A 24,074-nucleotide genomic window follows, 5' to 3' on the forward strand; every position below is an offset into this window, starting at 1 on the left:
AGCACTGCTGTGTCTGATCCACTCGTACCAGCACAACACACACTAACACACCACCACGTCAGTGTTACTGCAGTGCTGAGAATGATCCATCACCCAAATAATACCTGCTCTGTGGTGGTCCTTTAGGGGTCCTGACAATTCAAGAACAGGGTAAAAGGGAGCTAAAAAGGTTTGGAGAGAAACAGACGAACTACAGTCTGTAAATGCACAACTACAAAGTGCACCTAAATGGTAAGTGGAGCTGATAAAATGGACAATGAGTGAGGAAACGAGGAGGTGGGTTTAATGATGTGGCTGGTTTATGCATGAAAGGGTTCATGAAACGGCAAGTCGGTGTATGTATAGATGTATGTATGTTCTTGTGTATATGATTTTATTTACCTCAGTGCAAAGCAGATGGACTAAAGAAGCAGGCTGGACCAAAATCAGCTCCACTCCTCCTAGGAACCAACAACAAGCCTCTCACAAACACGGGGGAAGAATATAGAGAAAGGACAGGAAAAGCACGGAGTCACATTGAAAAGTGGAGACACCGGGGCGCCGGTTTAGTAAGTGATTTTGTCAAAAATAAGCTGCAGTTATAATTATATGCACATATAGTGTATTTTAATTGTATTTGCCTCTCTGACTCACTTCTGTAAAGCGTCGTGAGTCTGTTCTTAGCCGCTGACCCTTACCGTTTTGTTTAAGAAGCTAAGCTAAGCTAGTTAACCTAGGTAGCTAATGACTGAGCAGTAACTAGTAGGATAAGCTCTGGCTACTGGAGAGGGTGTGTTTGTTTGTTTGTGTGTTTGGTTGTTTGTTTTTTGTTGCTTATCTGCCTGTTGATTTTTCCAAAGTCCATTTCTTAGTCGTCTTAAATATCTTGGTGTGGGAAGCTAACGTTACATCCTTCTGATTCCTCAGAATCTCTAGAATGAAGTGTTAAGCGGTGAGATCTACAATGACGTGCTAACGTTGCGTGTATCATCTTGACATTTTTTAATTTGAGTTTCATATTAATTCATAGTGCAGGGAGAAGAGAGCGCACCAGCCACAGGACCTGGACATGATCGTCTCAAGAGTGCTTCCCCGGCTCAGTGTGCTCTGCAGGTTGTCTGGTGAGTATTGGATATTATAAGAAAATCCTACCAAAAAAGGCCAATTTGCTTCACTTACATAAGGATAACAGTTTAACAGTTCAAACTAAAACCAGCGTTTTAAAAGATAAAGGTAGGTCTGTCACAGTCTGAATCAAAAGCATCAAAAAATTTTTTTTTTTCAAAGTATTTACTTTTATATTGATGATCTACAATTTGTCACCAAGATTGATTTATTCAACTAATTTAAATAAATTTATCTCTTTCGAACTGAATTTAAGAGTAGTATTTGAGCCGTCATCCTTAAGGAAAACTAGGATAACTTGCAGAAAATTGCATCATTTCAACTGATGAAGTTGTTGAAATGTACCATGTTAATCAGATAATAAAATACAGTATGGTGCAAAAGCCAGAAATCATTCCTAAATCACCCTTAATTGAATTTAAAAGTTTTTTTAATTATTAAGTTTGTAGACTTTTTATCGAATGACCCTAATGCTGTAGCCTTGATTATCTGCATTGACTTATCACACAGAAAACACAAATTTCTTGAGCTCATTTGAGTGACAGCGGGCCTTTCTTTCCCTTACCAGGTTCACGTCAGTACCAGTGCAAGGCGCTATGCAGTGCTGTGCAGCATTGCCACTCTGCCAGCTTTGTGACTAATCAGACACAAAGATATTCTACATCAGCTGCTGACAACAAACAGCCTCCTAAACTATGGACAGTACTAGAGCCAGAATTAGAAGAGGTCCTTGTTCCCCGAAAACTGGCGGTTTCTCCTTTAGAAAGCTGGCTTTCACTGCGTTATTCACTACCTCCACTTCTAGAGGCCCCTGTGCCTCTGGAGGAAGGGGAGCTGATAGAGGAGGCTGTGGTGTTGCCTCCTTCTGCTGTGCCGTTGCTGGAGGATGGCGAGAGTTCCACACCACTGAGCTGTAAGAATGTGCTGGAGATCAGGCGAAGGAAGATGAACAGACACAAATACAAGAAGCTGCTGAAACGAACCAAATTCCTGAGGAGGAGGGTAAAAGAAGGCCGGCGGAAGAGAAAGCAGGTCAGTGACATTATGGCAAATAGGCTAATGCTTCTACAGCCACAACAGCTCTTTGCAGATAAGACTGGACATCCCTGTCTTTCATTACGTCATGAAAGTGCACTATTTTGTATGAGGTGTTCAGTAATGTTAACTCCTTTGTCCGTTTGCCTTTTAAATGTCCCAATTAAGGGAAAACCTAATTTTTCTCACTTTTTTGAAATTGGATTTTGATGTAGAATGTTAAGTGTTAAAGTTTTTAAAATACACGTACAGTCCATTAAAACTATGCTGCAGCAGTTTAGCTCTATAATCTACAAACATGCATATCATCAGTGTCAGACCAAAACCTTATACATCCAAAATGGTAACTTTTCAGCACAATGAAAAACTTTCTTATTCTTTAATGTAAGTTAATGTAAAACGTTATAATTCTAAGCTGTTTTGGACTATGTCTGTTGGTCCATTAATCAAGAAACCTTCACCCAAGGTGAAGAGCCACTGTAGCTTTCAAACTATGTCAAAAAAATAAAGATACAAGAAGTTTTGTTCCAGCAGTGACAATATGTTCATTCACAGCACTCTCAGTCCTGTAAATGAATAATATGCATGTTTGTAGTTGGTTGTATTTGCACTAAGAATGTCCTCTGTTAATGGACAGGCACTTGTGCAAGCAGGTTTAGGGGGCCTTTGTTCGAATTTACAGTTGAGGTTGACAGACTATGAAATTGAGATTTTGAGGTTTAAATGCCCCATCATTAGTGAGTCCTCAGCGATGCCTATGTCCTATATGTCTGTAGGGCTTGCCTGTAACCCTGCACTCTTAAAAAAGATGGTGCTCTAAGGGTTCTTTAATAAAGAAAATGGTTCTGTATGGAACCATGAACACTTTGCAAGAACCCTTTGCATAATTTAAAGGTTTCTTTGCATCATGAAAAGGTTCTTCAGACTGATGGAGAATGTGCTATGTGTTTATATAGCACCTAAAAGAAGTATTTCTATTGTTCTGGTATCAAACTTGTAACAATAGAAGAACCCTTTTGGGTGCTGTATAGAACCCTTTTCAAAAAGGTTCTATATAGAACCATCTACAGCACATTCATGCACATTTTCCATTAATCTAAAGAACCCTTTCATGATGCAAAGAACCCTTTAATGCCTTTCATGCAATGGGTTCCTTGATTGTTTATGGTTCTATACGAAGTTCTAACCGTTTTCTTTTACTAAAAACCCTTGAAGAACCATTTTTAAAAGAATAGGACTCTCAGGTTGTCGTGGCAGCTAAAACAAAAAAACAAATTTGACTTTTGCGTCAGCGTATCTGTAAATATGTGCGACAGCTGTTTGCAGATGTAAGCGTAGGCGTTTGCCAACGTACTTGCTTTTAATATGGATGTGTACACTAGGGGGCAGTGTCCAAACCAGAGTGTTCAGTAAATGAAATGGAAATTCTGGTGTTTTTTCTCATTTATCTTCAAGAACGAACACTCACTTCACTATAATTTTTTAAAGATAAGTTGCATAAATGTTTATGATATCACACCTCTTCTGCCAGCCGATCCTCCAACTGTTCAATTTAGATTTTTGTACTAGGTCTGGTTCGGGTTGATCGTTTTTTGGGTCTTGCCCTCTCTCCGACACCGCTAGATAGCCGATCAGTGTTTGCTGATCTTGGAGTTGTGCATGTTGTGGCCACAGATACGTTTATGTCCATCTTGACTGTAGTAAAAATGTTCTGAAGAATGGGGCAAAAAGTCAGTTGGAGTGAAAATCTATAGGGCATACCACAGCATACCCTTTCACACCTTTTTTCCATTTGTCATTTTCAGAATCGGTTTGAGAGGGATCTAACAAGAATCTGGAGACGAGCTGGACTGAAAAAGGCCCCAGAAGGATGGACAACACCCAAAATCTATGTCAAACATCATCAGCCCAAAGGGAGCTAATCAGTGGGAAAATGAATTGATGTTGTGCACAATGATTTGTTCAGAGCTGGTCTTGCCTTTGCCCAAGCTGCATCTGGTGCAGAAGCGTGTGAATGGACTTATTAACTGTTCTGACTTTATATAATGTTATTACATAAATAAACAGGTCCTTAATCACCTCATGGAAGTGCAATATTGTTTCATATGCGTTTAGTAGTATTAGAGTAGTGTTTCTGTTGTACAAAAGCCTTTGTTAAGGGCACATATCATGGAACACATTACTTTTTGTTTTAAATGAGTTCACAGTTAAAAAGGTTTACCATTCACTTCTCAGTTCTTACAGTTTATATATGGAAACGAAACAGCCTGTTCTGATTTCAGTCCTACAGTGGACAATGTTTTTAGATAGATAGACAGAGAGATAGATAGACTGTGACCGGAAGGTCGCCGGTTCAATCCCCTCAGCTGACAGTACGCGACTGAAGTGCCCTTGAGCAAGGCACCTAACCCCCAACTGCTCCCCGGGCGCTGCGGATAGGGCTGCCCACCGCTCCGGGCAAGTGTGCTCACTAGTGTGTATTTGTTCACTAGTGTGTATGTGGTGTTTCACTGCACGGATGGGTTAAATGCGGAGGTCTAATTCCGATGTGTTCAGACACAGTTGGCTAAAAGTTTCATTTCATTCATTCATTAATTCCTACCCCTTCTACTGATTTGGATATAAATGCTTTCATATTAAAGCTGAAAGTCTTCATGGTGAAAACATATTCACTATTTAATTTGAACAATATGCTGTGGTCATCAGCTACAGACTATCAAACTATTTATGGACCTGATTATATTTTTATTGGTTGTGCCCTTTAAAACTTTCAAGGTGTGCTGAATGAGTTGTTTTTTGAGCCACCAGTAGAGGGCAGCAGTGTAGCGATGGGCTTTTCAGTGAGTCAGATCAATCGGCTCGGCTCACCAAAAAGAGTCGACTCTTTCGGCTTCCAAACGTCTCTTCATTCAGCAGCATAGTCAGTTTTTTGATTATCCAAGTTAACAATATTATCTATCATTTATTTTCAGTGGAACCCTCGTCTACTTTCTAATTAAGAAAAAACTGCATCCCGTTTGTTAGAAAACAAAAGTTTCGAGAGGCAGGAATCAACCAAGACCTTCATACAGAACCAGCAAACAAACAAGTTAAAAATAATATCCAGCGAGGCACACCTGGAAACACGGCATAGAACATAAAAGGGGGTGTTGGGGATAACGAGGGGCGGAAACATTTTTTTGTCTTAATTTAACAAAAAAAATGTAAAAAGAAAAACAGCTCCTCGATCCGAATCAGCTCCCAACGTTCACCTAAAGAGCCGACTCTTTGGCGAACGACACATCACGTCTGTACTGGAGCACTGCTATCATGACCCCCACTTCATAAACCCTGTAATAATCCACCCCAACATTTATGAAAAGCAGTCTTTAAGTCTTTAAGTTTCTGATAAATGATACATTCCTAAGAAACAGATTTGTTTGCTGGGAAAATATACTAACCCAAAACTGGCAGAAAGTCAGGAAAATGGGGGCAGGGAAAGTTTAGTATTTCATGGTCGGAGTCTGGAGGAGGAGGAGGGCATTTGGTGGTCCACGCAGTGCAGAGTTATTATTGTCGCCGGTCGGCAAACTAAGTTAGTTCTCAGGTGATGATTTCCGTCCACGAGTCGTAGCTGCATCGCCTCCAGCCGTGGAAATGAGCAGTTCTGTGCGAATTTGGTCGGAGATGGTTCTGATATTGTACAGTAAGTAGCTTTTTGTGTTCTGTTGTGCAGTTTTGTGCTCTGTGGTTTGGTCTGGATTCCGTCCAGCAGAGACATGGAGGTTGTTTTTATCCGACTGCTCTTCATGCCTTTTGTCTCAGAGGCCAATATTCTGTCTGTCGAGCTGATTCTGAACAGGATGCCAGTTACTATTTTGTTAACAGACTGGTAATAATTATATAGACACCAGTGACCTTTTTATCAGATGAATTTTTATGATAGGCTATTAATAATACTGATGACCTCTTAGGTAGACTGATTGACATTAACCCATTAATGTAACTTTACCTGAAGTTAACATTCCTGTGACAGTATGGCTAAAAAGTAAATATTTGTCACTTGTCATATGAATTCTAATATTTTGGTGACACGTCACTGCTGATTTTTAACAAAAACGTTGTTTTGAAATCCGGTTACACCAATTAGGACACAATTGTAGATTTACTTCCATCTCTACTTAGAAAAATGGGTTCTATATAGTACCCCCAAAAGTTATAGTACTCTTTTTGGTGCTTTATTGAACTGGTTTTTTTTTTTGTTTGTTTGTTTTTTTTTATCAAAGTTTTTTAAAGGTTTTTATAAGTTCCTTCCATCACAGAGAAGAGCCATTTACCCATGCAAATAACTGTTTAGGCATTCAAATGGTTCTTTGTTGTCAGGATTTAAGTTGATGAAGTTGAACACCCCAAAGTTAAAGCACATTTTTTATTGATTTTCTAAGTGAAAATAGGTGAACACATCCTCAGGGAACAAACTTAAATATGGCGTTTTTTTGGCCAATTTTCATGCACAATTTCTTTTTATTGTTTAATAGATTTGAAAAAAAGAAAACATAAAATGTGCCATAACTTTTCTGTTCCCTCTCTAATATGTTCAATTCAGCAAATAAACTGTAGAAGATGTGTACTTATTTCCATGCATCATTTGACCAGGGATGCCCAAACCTTTGCATACAACTCTATAACCATTGCCTTTACTACAGAACTTTTAAAGAACCATTTCTTTTTAAGCGTGTAACACAAATGGGTTACCAGTCAGAGCTATTTTTAGACAGCAAACTCTGTATGACAATGGGCTACTGTATTGTATTATGAAGAAACTGTATTTGAAAAGTTTTCAGAAACTTTTTTTCTTGCAGTTTGTCTTTGAGTAAATGTTCTCCAGTGCAGGTCCAGTGTGACTCTGCATTTGGTCAGAAGTACTAGTTATGGGCTAAGGCCTGTCATTAAAATCTCTGTATGAGTCCACTGTGAATCACAAAGATGACTCTTCATCTCTGAGAGGGACCATATTCATCAGCCGTCAGTGGATGCTGGAGTGCTTCCAGCCATATTTTGGTAAAGTGTTGGGTTTTTAGTTCATCAGAGGTAAGAATTGTGCAGCGTCAGCGTGTCTGCTGCCGAGATATTACTGTAGGAGTAGAGGCTGAACCCGGGCCTGCTAATCACAGCGGATGTTTTCTCTGTGGGAAGAGAGCCTGAGAAATGTTTTTTATCTGAAAGTACGTCTCCACAGTCCAGCAGTCACTGGCTCCGCTGCTCTTGTGCTCAGTTTTATCTGAAAGAAAGAGCCCTTGTTTTCATATATATTTGCTTAAGCTGATTTTTTTTTCCCAACATGAAAAAGTTTGACAAAAACTTTTTTTTGTTTGTAATGCATTATTGAGGGTGCAACATTTGCAATACAGTATTAAAACACTGGAAAATAGCTACTATCAATGATTAAAACTAGGCATCTGTGAGCATCCTAGAATTTAGAAATGGTTCAGCATAGCACCAAAACCATTTTGGTACAGAACCCCTCTTGCTGAGAGTGCAGTCATTGCACAAAGACAAATCAGCATAGCTGTGGGCAGTTTCATTTTGCACATGGATAAATTTGGTTGGATGTTTTAATAAAAACTGTACATTCAAATGCACAAATACTTGACTGACTTGCAAAGGGACAATGAGAAAAGTCTCCTGGCCTTGAAGATTTACAACAGGTATTTTGAAGATCCTAAGAAAAATATAATCAGTAAAAAGCATGTTTTTAATTGGAAATGCAATTGAGTAATAGTACAAATATTCAATTTTAATAATACTCTCGTAAACGCTTTCAAAATAATATTTAAGTGTAGTTACACAAGCATTTTCCACCACTGGTAAGAACATACGATTGTATAAACTCTTATTTTGAAATAAATTTGTGTTTTTCTGAGCACATTCAGTCCATGTAATGTAGAATCAAGATAATTTAGCACATAAAATACTGAAAATCAAATTGAGAATCAAAGTCAGAATTGGGAATTTCACCTGAAAATGTGTTTGTTATTATTGTTATACTCATTTTTATGTAATTCTTGCTACTTCAGTAAACTGAAAATGCAGCTTCTTTGGCACACTTTTCAAGACTGACTCATTTGAGGAAAGTGTTCTGTGTGAGTTTTCTGACTCATCAGTGTTAATTCCAGCTTCTATGTGACAATTTTCAGACACATTGTTAAGCGCTTAGTGCTACTCAAGTCTTCTATGTGAGGCGTTGTTTCATTGTGGAATATTTATAAAGAAAATTACAGGGTATGGAGGTCTGTTTTTCCCCTCTCCAGAGCAGCCATGCTTTGCTTTTCAGCTTGGTCCAGTCCTCGGGCTCAGCGGTTACCAAGATCCCCTCTTTTACGAGAACCGCACTTTCATTCTTCCTGACAGCATGGCACACTGGTTTAAGTTTACAAGGCGATTTTGCTTTCCTTCAGTAGTTACTGGCCTTAAGTGTCTCTTTGTTTGAGCAAAGTTAATTCATCTTTCTTACTAAAACTTGTTTCTATACTTGATTGCAGAGATTTGTTGGATATTTTGATGTAGCACTAGATCAACTGTACACTCCAAAGACAAAAACGAAAAGTGTATTCTCACTGGAAGAGCCTATGGAATAGATTGAAATGAATGGTTAGCTCAGTTTTCCCCTTAACCCAAACATAGTTGATAGGCCAAGACATGTTTGGTGTCTGAAGTTTGCTTCTGTAGTTGAGGCTCGGCTAATGGACCAAAGGGATTTTCAAGACTTCTATTATTGGTCAGCTACATTAGCCTCGTTGCTCCAGTGCAAAACTAAAGAAGCGGGCTTCAGACACCAAATATGTCTTGGCCGATCAGCTATGTTTAGGGGTTAAATCGTCTTTGATATATGCCTGTCACAGTTATTATATAATCGCCTAATCGCAATTATTTGAAATGATCACAGTTATTTGAGATTATTGTAATTATTCAAGCTGACTGCAATACTTTTTCCACAGTTGTTAGATTTCACAATTGTATTAGGCTGCAATAAGCAGATAATTGGGTGTGTTGAGCTGAGGCAAATAAATGTGAATAAAAACAATAAATGTGTGCATTGAGACACATTATGGGGCAAAAAAGTTCTAACTTGGTGCTGAAACAGAGGACCAGCGTGAGTAATCTTTGTTTACTTGATAGCTGTGCAGCTAAGTCTGACATTTTTAGTATTTCCAGCTTTACACATTTTTAGCTTTATAGCTAACTGTAACATTTTTTAGCATGCTAGCAGAACGAATGTTTTTTGTCTTATTTTCATTCTCAGGAAAAGATGTAGCTTTGCTTGGCTTTACACATTGTTAGCTATATAGCTAACTGTAACATTTCTAGCAGGCTAACATAATGAATTTTTTTGTCATATTATCATTGTCAAAAAGAGGTTTAGCTTTGCTCAGCTTTACACATTATTAGTTATATAGCTAAATCTAACATCTTTTAGCATGCTAGCAGAACGAATGCTTTTTTGTCTTATTTTCATTCTCAGGAAAAGATGTAGCTTTGCTCGACGTTACACATTGTTAGCTATATAGCTAACCCTAACATTTTTAGCTTGTTAGCAGAATGAGCATTATTGTTATATTTTCACTGTCAACAAAGTGTAGCTTTGCTTGACTGTACACACGATTCTGTGTCACTGTAGACAATGATGTATCATTTCAACAGCACAACCAGCGTTAGCTACGATGTAAACAGGGCTTGGAAGCAAGAAGGCTAATCAAGCAATTTGGCCTCTCTAGGCTTGTACTTTAATAGTTTAAGCTTTTACTTTAGTAATAGTATACAATAAACAGGAAAAGACAATGAAATTGTTAAATGTTATTATTATGTTATTATTTACACTTATTTACTTGGCAATTAATTGTTAGCTAAAATTTCATGATCGTGATAGTCCTATGTCGAAACTATTATTTGAGAATTGCTATCATTTAATGTCCGAGTGTCAGGCTGTTTTTGTGTAGCATTAAATTTGGTGAAAATTTCATCCATGACTGAAATGAATAGTGTATTGTACTCTTATTGGAAAAGCCCACAGAGTTGGAGATTTAATATCCAAAACACTGGACTTGAAATAGAGAAAGCATCCTCCCCACAGGAATAATAGCTCTCAGCTGTGGACCATGTTTTCAAGCTTTTTGTGATTGCAAAACCACCTGGTCTAATAGACCCTGGGAGTAGATGTGTTTTGCCCTCATCTTTTGTCAGTACTTTGCTGAGCCTGACCACATTTGGCCAATGTTAATTGCTGTATAGATATTGTTAAATATAGAACATATCATTTATAGATTTAGTGAAAAGCTCCAGATGAGTACAGCCGATTGACCTTATTTGTCTGCTTTGCTGTCTTTACTTGGATTAGACTGGCTAATAGTTTTCCATCTTTCGAGTCCTGGCACTCAGCAGTTATCCTGAAGCAGACAGACTTTAGCTTTCGTCTGGTCAGTGTTGACAGTGTTTAGGTTCTGGGTCATAGACGTTGACTGAAGCAAGCTGGGATGAATAGGGTCTCTGTGCTACGTAATGTGTTGGCACACGAGCAAACAGCAGACTCAGTAGTACTTACACTATGTAACGCAAAAGACCACAAGAAGTGAGAAATGAGCTTGGGTGATAATGCAAATTTAGACCAAACGATTATTGTCTGCAGCATTATCGTAATGAAAACAATATCATGATCCAAACTCCATTATGAATTTCAGTGTCAGTACTACAGAGCCTTACCGTAAACACATTTTGCCTAACAGTAATGTAGTAACTGGGCAATATGACAATATTTATTGTTATTGTCAAAAATTACATCACAGTGTGCCACAATTTGCATGTTTGATTTAAAAGAGAGTGTAATTAGTCCTGTTTAGTTGGATTTAGGGCAGCATAGTGTGTGAAATGTAACTATAAGTGTAAATGTACGTAACTGGATTTATATTTTTTGATAAATGTGGACTACTTTGTTCTAATTTATTAGATGCAAGAAAAAATACATACTATGACACGTCATGTATCGTAAAAAACTTCCTGAAGTATCATGATATTACATTTTGCCATATAGCGTCTATAGCTACTACTATTACTTAATAGTTTATTACAATGGTAACAGTATTTTGCAAAGATGGCATGCAACACTGTTAACATCCAGTAATTCTGCACGTTTGGTTGTAAACCAAAATATTGTCAAGCTGGCACACTGGCACTGTTCTTTTAGAAAAGCTTGTCCTATTTACCCTCTACTGGAGCTACGATGCTACCGTTGTTAACAAACACTTCAACTCAGTAGTCACCCAGATAGCCTAAATTGTTTTTGTAAAAACACATCCCCAAAACTCCATTCAACCCATCACACTCAAACCACATCCAGGCCTTTGTTAAAGTTGCACAGACTCGCCAAGGTTCAGAGCGCAGTCTGACTTACTGTGAGCTATGTATATGAACAAAACTTCACAGCTACGGGAAGACATTTCAGACAACTTCAGTTCTGTTATTCTGATCTTTTCTGAACTTTATGATGGTCATTGTCAAAAATACTGATTCTAGATCAGCACTGCTACCCCTGAGGTGGTTTTGGAATACAGAACCTATTGTCTGAAGTGACTGCACACAGTTTTATTCATTTTTATAGTCCACATTGACAAGTCTGCGTAACCTTAAAGAAGACCTAGATGCACTTTGAGCGGATTGAAAGAAGTTAGATGTATTTTTACTGAAACGATTTGGGCTCTTTGGGTGACTATTGAATTCTAACATTTGTTAGCAATTTTACCCTTGCTCCGCTTCTAAACATGTTTGGACTCCAAACAAGTCTTGGCCAATCGACTACATTTGCTGGAAGTGGAAAATTGGGTAAACAGAATTTTTTGCTGAACCGTTCTTTTAAGTGCAATCTTTTCTACTGTGTATATTTTTGAACTCACCATAGATATGAATGATTGGACAAAGAGAATGGTTAAATAAAAGAAAAAAAGCTCTCTTGGCACATGGAAGAGAGCAAAGGAACTATAATTAGCATAATTTACCAAGTATTGCAGTACTTTATAATATCAATTATTGACCTAAGGGTAGGAAGCAGTCATGGTGCTGGAAGGTTACTGTTGTTTTTGTTCTTGGCACCCTGGCTGTCAGCTGTCACTTTAGACAGCAACTGTCTACAAAAAATGCACTATGTGGTTTAACTGTTCACAGTACTAAATACTATATAACAACATCAACTTCATATTAAAATCAATATGGTACTAATTGGACTTTTCTTTGTATTTCAGTTGCTGCCACCTTTCTCACACCTTATGGTAAGTAGTAAAAAAACAGTAAGTCATTATAAGAGGGCAGTTTGCATTGCAGTAAATGCAGTTATTAATAGTGTTACGTGATAACTTCACAGAATGGAAAATAAGGGTGTAACAATTTCTGTACAGTATCGAAAGAATAAAAAAAAATTAATGTTTGAAATAGTATCAAAATTTTAACACAGAAACGCAAAAGACCACAAGAAGTGAGAAATGAGCTTGGGTGATAATGCAAATTTAGACAAACGATTATTGTGTGCAGCATTATCGTAATAAAAATAATATTATGAATTTCAGTGTCAGTACTACAGAGCCTTAGCGTAAACACATTTTCCCTAACGGTAATGTAGTAACTGGGCAATATGACAATATTTATTGTTATTGTCAAAAATTCAACTTTTGTATATTCTTATAAATTCTAGAGGGGCAATTTTCAGCAAAATCTTGATGTCAGAATCGAAAAATAGCATTAAAATATAGAAATATGTTTATTGTTACACCCCTGTGTGCCTATACACTAGTTGTATGTGCATGTGTTGTAGTGTGGGCCCAGGCCAGTGTGCAGAGTGTAGTGGTGGAGGCCAGGAACATCACATTTCCAGCAGGATCGAAGGCTGTTCTGCCATGTCACAACCAGCACATAGTCTGGAGGCAGGACCACCTCCGCGATCGGCAACGTGTGGTGCACTGGGACCTCAACCGGAATCGGCCTGATTACAGGACGGAGCGAGTTCTAGACATGTACTCAGGAGGAACTGAGCGCGTGTACAATGCCTACAACAAGGGCCGCATCACTGTCTCCAAAGATGCCTTCAGTGATGGCAACTTCTCTCTCATCATCCATAGTAAGATCCTCCTAAACCTGAGCTGTGGTTTACAGATGGAAAATGTTTTTGTTCTTGATGATTTATTGTGCTTTTGTTTCTGCAGAGGTGGACATGAATGACAAAGGTATATATACCTGCAATCTGCACCACCATTACTGCAAGGTTCATCAGTCCATCCAAATCCAGCTGAACGTCACTAAGTCACGTAAGAACTCCTGCATATATTTATGCATTATATTTATTTTAAGTATTTTAGGGTAGGACGTTTGTGCCTGAGGTTGATTAATGACTATTCCCGATGAGCCATGTAGACACTGCATATTTATTTTTTAATGTATTTTCCATTTTGTACTGTTAGTGACGAGTTGATTCAGTTCAGTTCAGTTCAGTTTAATTCATCAAAAATTAAATAAAAAATGTTATGTATTGCTGTATTTATGTGCATTTGCATTTACTCTAAAGTTACTGCCAAGATAAATAGCTTTAAACTTTTTTTTGGTCTAAGCCTTTTGCACAATACTGTATATTCAGCTTACATTCTGTATTGCCAGGTTTGAGTCAGCACTTTTTTTTCACTTGTTTCTATGCTTGTCAGTGACAACAACATGACAACATGACAAAGGTTTTTTATCAGATAAGAAACACCTCGTGGAACTGTTTTATATCTAAATATACATAAAGTAACTTTTAACAAATTCATATCATAATAAAATACCTCCTCTTCTATCCACAAACATAAATGTGTAGGGGTGTCACGATACTAATGTTCATTTTTTTTGATACAGGGGTTGTGAGACGATACATTCTGTAAATAAATTACAGTTAGATTTCATGCTATAAAATGCATGACACCAAGAATGGTTTCCATAGTTCTATTTCATACAATCCATTATAATCCTAAAAACGATAAACACACTCAGAACTCAGAAAAACTCTCGGAACTCAGAAAAAAACGGGTTTGGTCAGCTTACCTTGGAGGATTGATTAGGTTTTGTAGACGAGTACAATGATAAGGAAAGAGTGGTAGAATGGTGAACGAGTTCTGACATTGTGGACCAGATACTGTTGCTAGTACCTCAAAAAATGCTAAGTCATCTGTGAAGACATCACCCAAATGTGTCAGTTACTGGACAGAGGGGAAAACGCAAAGCTAAAGTTAGCCAGGTTCTTATTCAAAGATACCGTTATACCTTAAAGGGATTGACAGTTCCTAGCTGCTAATTTGCTGTTAATAGCTACCAATTTTCACCTCTATTCGTTTGTAGAGTTCACCTCTATTTGGTTGTAAAGTCCACCTCTATTCAGTTTTAGAGTCCACTTTTATTCGGCAGTAGAATCCACCTCTATTCAGTTGTCCCTCTCTATTCGATTGTAATTATGTATAGAGAATGTATAGTATTGAGATGAAAAAATCACAATGCATACTGTATTGTGAAATTTGCAGTCTTACACCCCAAGAAATGTGGTATGGATTGAAAATATAGAAATTGCACAACATAACTTCTTTGCTTGTTTCAATGAACTGTGAGAAATAATTAATATAAAATACAACATGCTTTTGTTATTGCCTGTGACAACAGCTCCTAATGGTACAATTCTTTTTCCACATTGAAATCTGGACTCTTAATGTGTTACTTTTCTGTTAGCCTGGTAAAGTTCTTGAAATCCCTCCACTAAACTATTCTTAGATTGTAAGACATTGTCAGAGGCACATGTCTCCAAAACGTAACTTTACAGGAGATGGAGAAAACATTCTTAACTTTCCATGTAAGTTAATGCAACAAGATTTTGTTCTCAAACAGACAAAAATGAAGATACATGGTTCTGTTCTGACAGTGGTGATATGTTTCTTATGGTCACATAGTTAATCTGTTTGTCCTCCCTGCAGGCCATAAGGAGAAGCGTGTGTGGGACGGGGAGAAGTCCGTCATTGTGGTTCTGGTGGGAAACAGCGTGGTTTTGCCCTGTGTGAACCGTCGCCCTCTGTGGAGGGAGGGCCTTCGGGAGGAGGGCCAGCAGCAGGTCGCCCACTGGGACTTTCAGGCTCCAGGGGTGACCCGCGACCGTGCTGACCGCCTCATTGACCTGTACGCTTCCGGGGAGAAGAGAAAATACGGGCCGCTTTTCCTCCTCAACAAGATGAACATCTCAGCCGAAGCCTTTTACATGGGGGATTTCTCTCTCACTATTACTGACATACAGCCTGTTGATAAAGGCCTGTACTCCTGCCACCTGCACCACCATTACTGTGGCCTACACGAGAGGCGCATCTTCCGTGTGATCGTGGACCCTCCTGTGCCAGGTCTGCCACCTGCAGCCACACCTACTGAGCCACAGCCTACTCGTCCTACTCATCCTCAAACCACAAAACAACTCCCAGAAGACAAGGACAATGACCCTGGTAATTTATTATTTATAATTCCATTGTCAGCACTAAAGATGGCACGATACCAGTTTTTCTTTTCCGACACAATACTGATATTGAAACCTTGAGTAATGGCCGATACAGATGCCAGTCTGATATTTTTAATTGAAGCACTTTACTTTAGATAAGCATCTAAAAATATTTTTTGCTGATACTGATACCCATGGGTACTGTTATGACATCTCCAGTCAGCACCTTTTTATATTTTATACATCTTATGTATGAAGAACAATTCCACTCATTTTACAGAATTGTAAAATAGAATGGTTAACATGTAAATAAAGCCATTCAGAGTGCAAAACGCTCTGTTCTACAGAAACGTTCCAAGTCGAAATTGTTCACAGTGGTGGTGACAGAAACCAGACATCCTAAGCGGTTAATGCCTCTAAAAGCTCCCTCACAGAAAGTTATTACTTGACACTGTTACAAATACATTGCCTGATGCTGGAGTCATTCATGGTGGAATGGTACATGCAAGGTGTTGTAAGGCAAAAAAGTCCCCAATGAAAACATATTTTTTCAGCCTTGCAACTGAATTTGTTTTGGGTAGTAAAAATGGCAATATTTGCATTGTACATGTCGCAACCCCTGGTTCCTATTATCACTACTGCAAAGAAATATGAGACAGTACATTTCTCTGCTGTTAACCATTTCACATCACAACACTGTGAACGACTTTATTTACATCTCAATGATTGAATTATGCAGAAATCTTTTTAAATGTGTGGACTTCCTCTTTAACTTATTGTAATTTACGGCCTTGAAAGGTTCCAAAAAAAGCATATTAGCTACGGTATGGTGCAAGTTAGATGTCCCATTATGTAGACTCCCTGTGTTTTGGTCATTTTCTTGCCCAAGTATTTCCTGTGTTTTATTTCACAATCCTGTTAATCCACTCCTCTCTCACTGGTGTTTTCATAGCCTGAGAACGATGTTATATTCATAATTTCCTATTTTTCATTTTAATACTACATCAGTGTTTTTGCTCTTATTTCACATATAACAGCTTTATCTCTCATTTTAGGAGAGTATTGAGAAAAGTTAGTTTAGTTGTTTTTTCCTCTACTAAGTAATAAACAAGCTCACTTTCCAAACCTTTGCTCCACAAAGGGAGGCAGTAAAGTTCTATTTCTGGGAGGGTTTTAGCCTCATGGTCTATGACGGTATCCCTCAGTCTTGTGCTGGCCAGTGTGGACTGTTTTTTGGTGTGAAAAGGAAGTTTGCTACATCTGTACAACATCTGGCTCACAGTGGCATTGAAGGCTGTGTCAGGGGCTGGTTGTTTGTGTTAGATTCATATCTTCTCTTGTCTGTAAAACATTTTACTGCATTCCTCTCTAAGGTGAGCTTCTTTTGAAGGTTTTAGTATCTTTCAGCCACGCCGAGTGTTTTTTTCTGTTACATATTGTGCATATTATAAAGCACTTGGAGATTCTCACGAACGTGAGACCCAACTTAAAAAAATTACAATGGCTAAAAATGAATGTTTTTCTTGTATTTAGATATCATCACTGTCCAAAGAAAAACACATATCTCCAAAATAGTAAATTTAGATTAGAAGGCAAAAATGTTGCAAACTTTTAATGTAATTTAATGTGAAGAGGTTTTAATTCTGAGTGATTTTGGAGCATTTGTACTGGTCTGTTCCTCATGAAACTCACACATAGAAGAGCTGCTGCTGTTCAAATGATGTAAAAAATAGACAAAAATGAAGATACTTTGTTTGGAAAGCAACGATATACAATGATGGCAGGTCGATTAATTAAAAATAATTCTGAATGATTTAATTGATTTTATATTGATTTTTAGTGACATTTAGTAACACAAGTATTTTAAGGTTATATATAGGTTACATACATATATATATTTTATATGTGACTCAAGTATTTTAAAGTTCGTCTTCTAAATGATATGAATATTTTTAACTTCTTATGACACTTAAATATTTATGGCCATGAGGTGCTTTCATAAAAATGACCCACATGAGTATTTACTTTAATACAGTATTATTATTACTTGTCACTAATAGTAGAACTACAAAGCTGTTATACTGTTTAGTATAATAGTATTGTACAATAGTAGTATAAGAGTATTTTTTTTAGTAGTGCTTTTTAATAAAATGATTGTAATGATAACTGCTTTCTTTTGTCCACATCTGAAAAAGCAGTTGATATTTGGATGACTAGCAGAGTTACAGTAATAGCATATTTTCTGAGTAAAACATTACAGATAATTATAGTGACAAATCCTTACAAGCTGGCTTTTTATGACTCACCAATAACCTGCTCACTATTTACCATCTACAGAGACTTGCTGACATGGCACTTAGTGCTTTTGAGGAGAGGATTTGTAAATTTATGTGGTTTCAATTTTGCTGTGCCTCATTTTCTGTCACTTTAGTCACAGAAAATGATGCTATCTTGTAAACATGCAAAGCCTAAACCACTTAATCAATGGCATATTTGAATTGGATAAATGTTGACTGAGTTTACTGAGACAAGTGACTGAAAGTGAAGGGCAGAAATAATGAAGGTGACATCATGTTTGACAGCTTTTTTCAGTTTTTTGTGGCAAGAAGCAAGTGGAGAAGATCTACAGACAGGCTAACCACAAACAACACGGTCCTCCTCCTGCTTTCCCCCTCTCTGCTGGTTTGTGTTTTTTCTCCATTGCAGCTGCATGACATCAGGTCTGGAACTCATTATGTCTGAGCCATTTTGACACGGAACACTGTTCCTCTCTGCGCTTTTCTCTCTGGCACGCGCTTGAAGGGGAAAAACAAACCGCCTGCACTTTTTGACCATTAAAAGTGATAGGATAATGCAGTATCTCTTTGAAGAATGTGACTGAACCGTTGCCAACTTGATTGTCTTGCTCCCTTCATCCAGGACAGCATTAGAAGAAAATATCATTGGAATCAGATGCTTCCAAAGCTCTGTTATCTTGAAAACAAAAGCTGCGTTAAGTCATGTAGTTATTTTTTCCTTTTTCTCTCCTGCAGGTACAAATATGGTTGAGGCGCCCCACGTCTTAAATGTGATCCTGCCTGAAAGCCGAACCCACCTCTTGCACCAGGCTGGCTACATTCTGGCTTTCTTCCTGCTGCTACTGCTCATACTCATAGGAATCATCATGACCACAAGGCAGTGCAAAAAGAAAGGTGGGTCACAATGTGGATTTGGGTTTAGACAGATTCATTGCTCATTTTATAGGCGTACATAAAAACGGGTCATGAGTCATGCCTGGTATAAACAGCAATTTGTTCAAATGATATAGTATTAGTAGCAATATCATTTCAGCTGTCTTTTAACAAGATGTTAATGTTTGTTTCAGGGATGGACTCTGACATTCGGAGGTCTGTGAGGTGAGAACTGAAATCCCTGCATATTTGTTTAATCACTATTGGCAAGAAATTAAAAGGCTCATATCATGACAAAACATCCTTTATGTAAAGTTTCAAGACATAAAAAGTTAATTATGCTGTAAAAACAGCCAATTTTGTATTCAATATAGTGAGATAACTGGTAATGATGAACCATGAACACATTTGTTAATGAATGCCCACTCTATTAACAGCAGTTTAGCCTGCCAATTTACATTGAAGTGATATGGAGTGTCGGTACTGCAAAAAGTTACTGGAGCTGAAGATGTCGGGAAAACAGTTTAACGTTGTGCTGTTCCTCGCTCTCTGGAAGCAAATGGACCACTGCATCTGAAAGCAGTGGATGTTTATGTCCCTAAGGATTTCAGTCCAAACTTAAAGGGGCGTTCTAGTAGAGTTTAATATGTTATTTATTGTAATATGCAGTATTCTGTAGAGCAGCAGTGTATCCCTGAGCCTCATCAGTTTGATAGAATTAAGGATTTTAAATTGTTCTCATGTTTTTGTTCTCACTACAATACCCAGCATGCATTACATAAATACATTATACAACTATTGGGAATCCATGCACACAGTCAGTCCTGACTGCTAGCCTACTCTCTGATCTACAGGCTCATAAATACAACCAAGTTAGCATTAGCGTGACTCATTGTTTTAACTTAGTTATCAGACAAAATCATCATGAAAAACAATTCTGTCTTTATTCAGCACAAAATGGATGCCAGAGACGATTTGTTTTTACCCTTTCAGTCAGTAGAGGTTGATGGGACCTGCAATTAATATCCTATATGTGTTTTATTGTTACCCAAACAACACTATTCTGAAAGAATTTTAAAGGGGCCTTGAAGGTGGCAGGACATTTTTAAAAACTACCAGTGCTTTGAGTCAGATGCCAAACTGAGGTGTCTAGATACTTTCCTAACTTTTTCCTTTAGCATGTTCTCCATAATAATCCATTCTCTTCATTGTAATGATGATCTAAGGACAGTTACTGCAGTTATATGGCTGCATAAGATATTCTGCTTTCCAGCAGTAGCATTAGCTATCTGCCTTTATTATGCATTTACCAGCTAACAAAATAAATTCAAAACAGCCCCCAAAAATCCACATCGAAGCAGTTGTGGTTTTGAAATGTTCCTCTCACCTTCAAGATACATCAACAGAAGGGGGCTTTCCTAGTCTTTAAACCAGAAAATCTTGAATCTGAAGATTACGCACCACTGCTGGGTGCGAGTAAACATGTTTTAAACAGATGGTTACACTGTTCATTTTGACCGGGGTGTCCCTTCAACCTCAGCTGCTTTTTGAATATGGTGTACCCTTTTTCCCTAGTGAATGGATCAGCCAATCAGAGCCAGTCAGTCAGAGGTCACTGAGATCACTGTTAAAGACACAATAAATAAAAACAGCTTATTTAATTCTAAAAATAACGCATAAGATATTGCAAAGGGAATAAATAGACAAAGAACACATGAGAAACATCTGGGGCTACAGACAACAGAGAGGTGGGACAGATGACCGGCGGCAGGACCAGTCAGGAGACACAGACCAAAAACCCCAACAAAAGCACATGGCCTACATAAAAACAAATACACGGATCACGAAACAGAGACAAACAATGACAATAACAGGAAAGGACAGTATGTAACAGATATTTATTACTTAATAAATATGTGTCACTCTTGTCCTGTTGAATAGGAGTCAAAGAGCAGAAATTGAGCTGGAGTTGCAACCAACTCAACTGAGACCCTACATTCAGGAAGACCTTCGACTTGGTAAAAAGTGTCCATGCTCTCAGAAATGGGGATTTAATGCTTAGATATAGCTCTCATTGACTTTTACTTATTTAAATTAAGATTTTTCTTTACTCTTTGTTTTTTTAGACTACAAGAACAACATAATGAAGGAGAGGGCTGAGATGAACAACTATCCTGCCCCAAGAATGATAGATCTCAACAGAGGTGATTGAGTTTCAGGTCTTGCGATTTGCGATTGCAGGTGTTCATACATCTTTACATGTAATACGCTGTCTCTTTTTACCATTCTCTTATTTTGTTCTGTGTCTTTCTTGGTTCTTTCAGAAATGGAGAAGTTGTCGCAGAAGTGAGTGAGGGCAAGCTGCTGGCTGGTCCAGAGCGTGCTTTATGGGATTCAGGAAGACTGCAGATGTCCACGTGGAATCTTTACTGTATATTTAGAAAGGAAGATGAGTGGCTGTCATAACCTAAATGCTCATCTACACAGATTATTTTAGATTTCTTTTTTAATGTTTATGCCTATGCATTGTTTCCTCTGTGGCTGTTTTATCCGTGAAGTAAACTTAGTGTAGTGTCATTTGGAGGTCAGTAGTTAAAGAGGCACTTTGGCCAAAATGTAACCATCACTCCATCTATTGTAAACATGCTTACTTGTATCCTACAGTGGTACCGCATTAGTCTCTAGAATGAGATTTTTAGTTTAAAGACTAGGAAAACCTTCTAATGTATCTGGAAGGTAGAAGGAACCTTTGAAAAACTACAAGTGATTTGTGTCAAATGCAGGTAGCTAGTGACTACAGCAGGAAGACAAATAGATAACTTTGCTGCTAGGAAGCAGAATAAATTTTACATTTAAAATTGTAATAATGGTGAAAATAAATACATGGCAACAGATTATAGCAATAGAGAAAACCAGTGATTATTAAAATGGATTTGTTATCTGGTATATTCGTTTTGGCGTTAGATGGCATCCAATTCCTAATAGAGATTTACTGAATTATACCAGATATTTAATGAATGCATTTACTGAAACCAAATAAACTGAGTGTATTCAACCCAAAATATCTCAGGAAATGAAAAGATATTTATGATTCCAGGACTATGAACCTCAACAACCTGCAGTTATATATGTAGTTATGTAAGTGGTAAGAACTTCTCATATGTCATTTTCGTATGTGTACATAAATATTCTGTGTATTTTGGTACTCTGTCTCTCTGTAATCGGTTTTTTACACTTTATGCTGTACGCGCACAGCTTCATGCAGTTTATCTGTCTTGCTATGTCAGAAAGCGTCTGGCTTCATCTATAACTGATACGTCCCTTCTCCATTTTATGCAGTAGTACCATTAGGTATAGAAACATACATGACTGTACATGCAAGGCTGGAGTCCAATGATAGTGTGTATCTAGTTTTGCATTTATTTCCTTCTATTACTTATTTTATCTTAGTATGACCAAGTTTTCCAGAAATGATGATCTTTAAGGCGAACGTAATTTAACATGAGGGTGGCTGTGAGGGTTTTGGGAAACAATGCAATGACTCTTATAATCACATCTTAGGTACAGTTTTATTTGAGCAGCAATGCTTTTAGGAAACTGGCTTTGCAATATGTTTATGTGGAGAGGCTGGGAAGGTTGTGCTGAGTTAAAAGGCATTAAGCAAAATGTGGCATTCAAATTGAATAAAGTGTATTTTTAAATAACCTGCTCAAGTTAGTGTATCTGCCTTCAGTGTGGGTAATGTGACCTTATATATCCATCTTATAGATATGTAATAGCCATATTTGCAGTTATCGGAAAGAGAATTGCCATTGTTTATGCTGAAGTAAAATACCTGAACGAATCTTTGCTTTGCTTACACTCAGACCTGAAACATAAATATAAATATGGGATCTTGCACTAAGGAGATACATTTTTGTTATTATGAAATATCTGAACAATAGTTTCCCAAGATACCATCTGTCAGTGAGATCTAAGGTTATAAATTGTTTTAGAATGTTAGAACGAATGGTGTTAGAATGTAAATCTGAATTTTTTTAAATCTAATTTTTCTACCGAGTTTGTCCAGTTCCACTCACTAGCTAGATCTTCCCCTATCCCATGATTCTACCAGGCTGGGAGGGGTAAGGCTAGCATGTGCTTCCTCTGAAACATGTGAAGCACCACCACATATTTTCAAATGGCCCCAAACACAGCATTACTGGCTCTACACACTTGGAGGAGAGCACTAAAACTGTCCAAATCTGTTACGTCAGCTTATAGATGCCCACTCTAGTTAGCAGTCATGCTGAGTGACGGGGGAGAGGTAAGACCACCCTCCCCATCCAGATAGAATGAGGACAATTCTTCCCTCTTGGACTTCTGGCCAAAACATGGTAAATCTGTGATTAAGACACAATCAGAGTGCTAACTTGGTCTATTAGGGAGTCCATAGTTCCAATATTGCTTTAAAATAAAATAAATAAAAATATATTTCCTCGAATTCTCGAATGGAAAGCAATAGACTAAACGAAAAGTCATGGACAGTCATTTGAGTACAGTTACATACAGTCATATGCAGAAGTCAAATTACATATTCTGTTGATGTTTGAAAACAGACAGTACATCCTCTACAGGGAACACACTTAAATACAGCATTTTCTTTTTTTAGTGCACATTTTTTTGCTGCTATATCTAAATATATATACACTGTAAGAACAAAAGTATTGGGACACCTACACATTACACCTACAAGAGCTTTTATGACATCCCATTCTAAATCCATAGGATTTTAATATTAATATTCCATTCTTCTGGGAAGCTTTCTACAAAATTTGGAGTGTGTCTGTGGGAATCTTTGCCCATTCTTCCAGAAGAGCAATTTTGAGGTCAGACACTGATGTTGGACGAGAGCACCTGGCTTGCAATCTGCATTCTAGTTTATCCCAGAGGTGTTGGATGGGGTTGGGGTCAGGGCGCTGTGCAGGCCAATCAAGTCTTTCTGCACCAAACTCATCCAAACCATGCCTTAATGGACCTTGCTTTGTGTACTGGGACACAGTCATACTGGAACAGAAAAGGGCCTTCCCCAAACTGTTTCCACGAAGTTGGAAGCACACAATTGTCCAAAATGTCTTGGTCTGCTGAAGCATTAAAATTGGAACTAAGGGACCTAGGCCAACCCCTGAAAAACAGCCCCATGGCATTACAAATCCTCCACCAAACTCTAAAATTGGCACAATGCAGTTAGGCAGGTAGTGTTCTCCTGACAT

At 37.8% G+C, this 24,074-nt stretch overlaps 2 protein-coding genes across 3 annotated transcripts; both read left to right on the forward strand.

Moving 5' to 3' along the window:
• Positions 1–429: 429 nt before the first annotated feature.
• aurkaip1 (aurora kinase A interacting protein 1) lies at positions 430–4,222 on the forward strand. Of its 2 annotated transcripts, none has more exons than XM_036591468.1 (4): positions 430–548; positions 1,015–1,100; positions 1,673–2,136; positions 3,945–4,222. In XM_036591468.1, exons 2-4 carry the CDS (start codon positions 1,049–1,051, stop codon positions 4,059–4,061), a joined length of 633 nt encoding a protein of 210 aa, XP_036447361.1. In that variant the 5' UTR covers positions 430–548; positions 1,015–1,048; the 3' UTR covers positions 4,062–4,222. The 2 variants fall into 2 exon arrangements, with proteins under 2 accessions (XP_036447361.1, XP_036447362.1); XM_036591469.1 differs by having other exon boundaries at positions 460–548; positions 1,010–1,100.
• Positions 4,223–5,442: 1,220 nt separating this feature from the next.
• mxra8b (matrix-remodelling associated 8b) lies at positions 5,443–22,681 on the forward strand. Its single transcript, XM_036591915.1, has 10 exons — positions 5,443–5,824; positions 12,408–12,434; positions 12,974–13,276; positions 13,362–13,463; positions 15,147–15,659; positions 18,685–18,843; positions 19,017–19,047; positions 20,764–20,840; positions 20,949–21,026; positions 21,147–22,681. The coding sequence occupies exons 1-10, from the start codon at positions 5,776–5,778 to the stop codon at positions 21,170–21,172; spliced, it is 1,365 nt and encodes a 454-aa protein (XP_036447808.1). The 5' UTR covers positions 5,443–5,775; the 3' UTR covers positions 21,173–22,681.
• Positions 22,682–24,074: the final 1,393 nt, after the last annotated feature.

This window comes from Colossoma macropomum, unplaced genomic scaffold (assembly GCF_904425465.1).
Source record: "Colossoma macropomum unplaced genomic scaffold, Colossoma_macropomum, whole genome shotgun sequence".
Classification (NCBI taxonomy): Eukaryota; Metazoa; Chordata; class Actinopteri; order Characiformes; family Serrasalmidae; genus Colossoma; species Colossoma macropomum.

Excerpts from the sequence above, each read along its gene's own strand:
- aurkaip1 (XM_036591468.1), top strand. The coding sequence starts at position 1,049 with ATGATCGTCTCAAGAGTGCTTCCCCGGCTCAGTGTGCTCTGCAGGTTG. Across the intron at positions 1,101-1,672 it reads TGTGCTCTGCAGGTTGTCTG|GTTCACGTCAGTACCAGTGC; the intron begins GTGAGTATTGGA and ends TTCCCTTACCAG. Across the intron at positions 2,137-3,944 it reads GCCGGCGGAAGAGAAAGCAG|AATCGGTTTGAGAGGGATCT; the intron begins GTCAGTGACATT and ends TGTCATTTTCAG.
- mxra8b (XM_036591915.1), top strand. The coding sequence starts at position 5,776 with ATGAGCAGTTCTGTGCGAATTTGGTCGGAGATGGTTCTGATATTGTAC. Across the intron at positions 18,844-19,016 it reads AAGGCAGTGCAAAAAGAAAG|GGATGGACTCTGACATTCGG; the intron begins GTGGGTCACAAT and ends TGTTTGTTTCAG. Across the intron at positions 20,841-20,948 it reads TCAGGAAGACCTTCGACTTG|ACTACAAGAACAACATAATG; the intron begins GTAAAAAGTGTC and ends TTGTTTTTTTAG.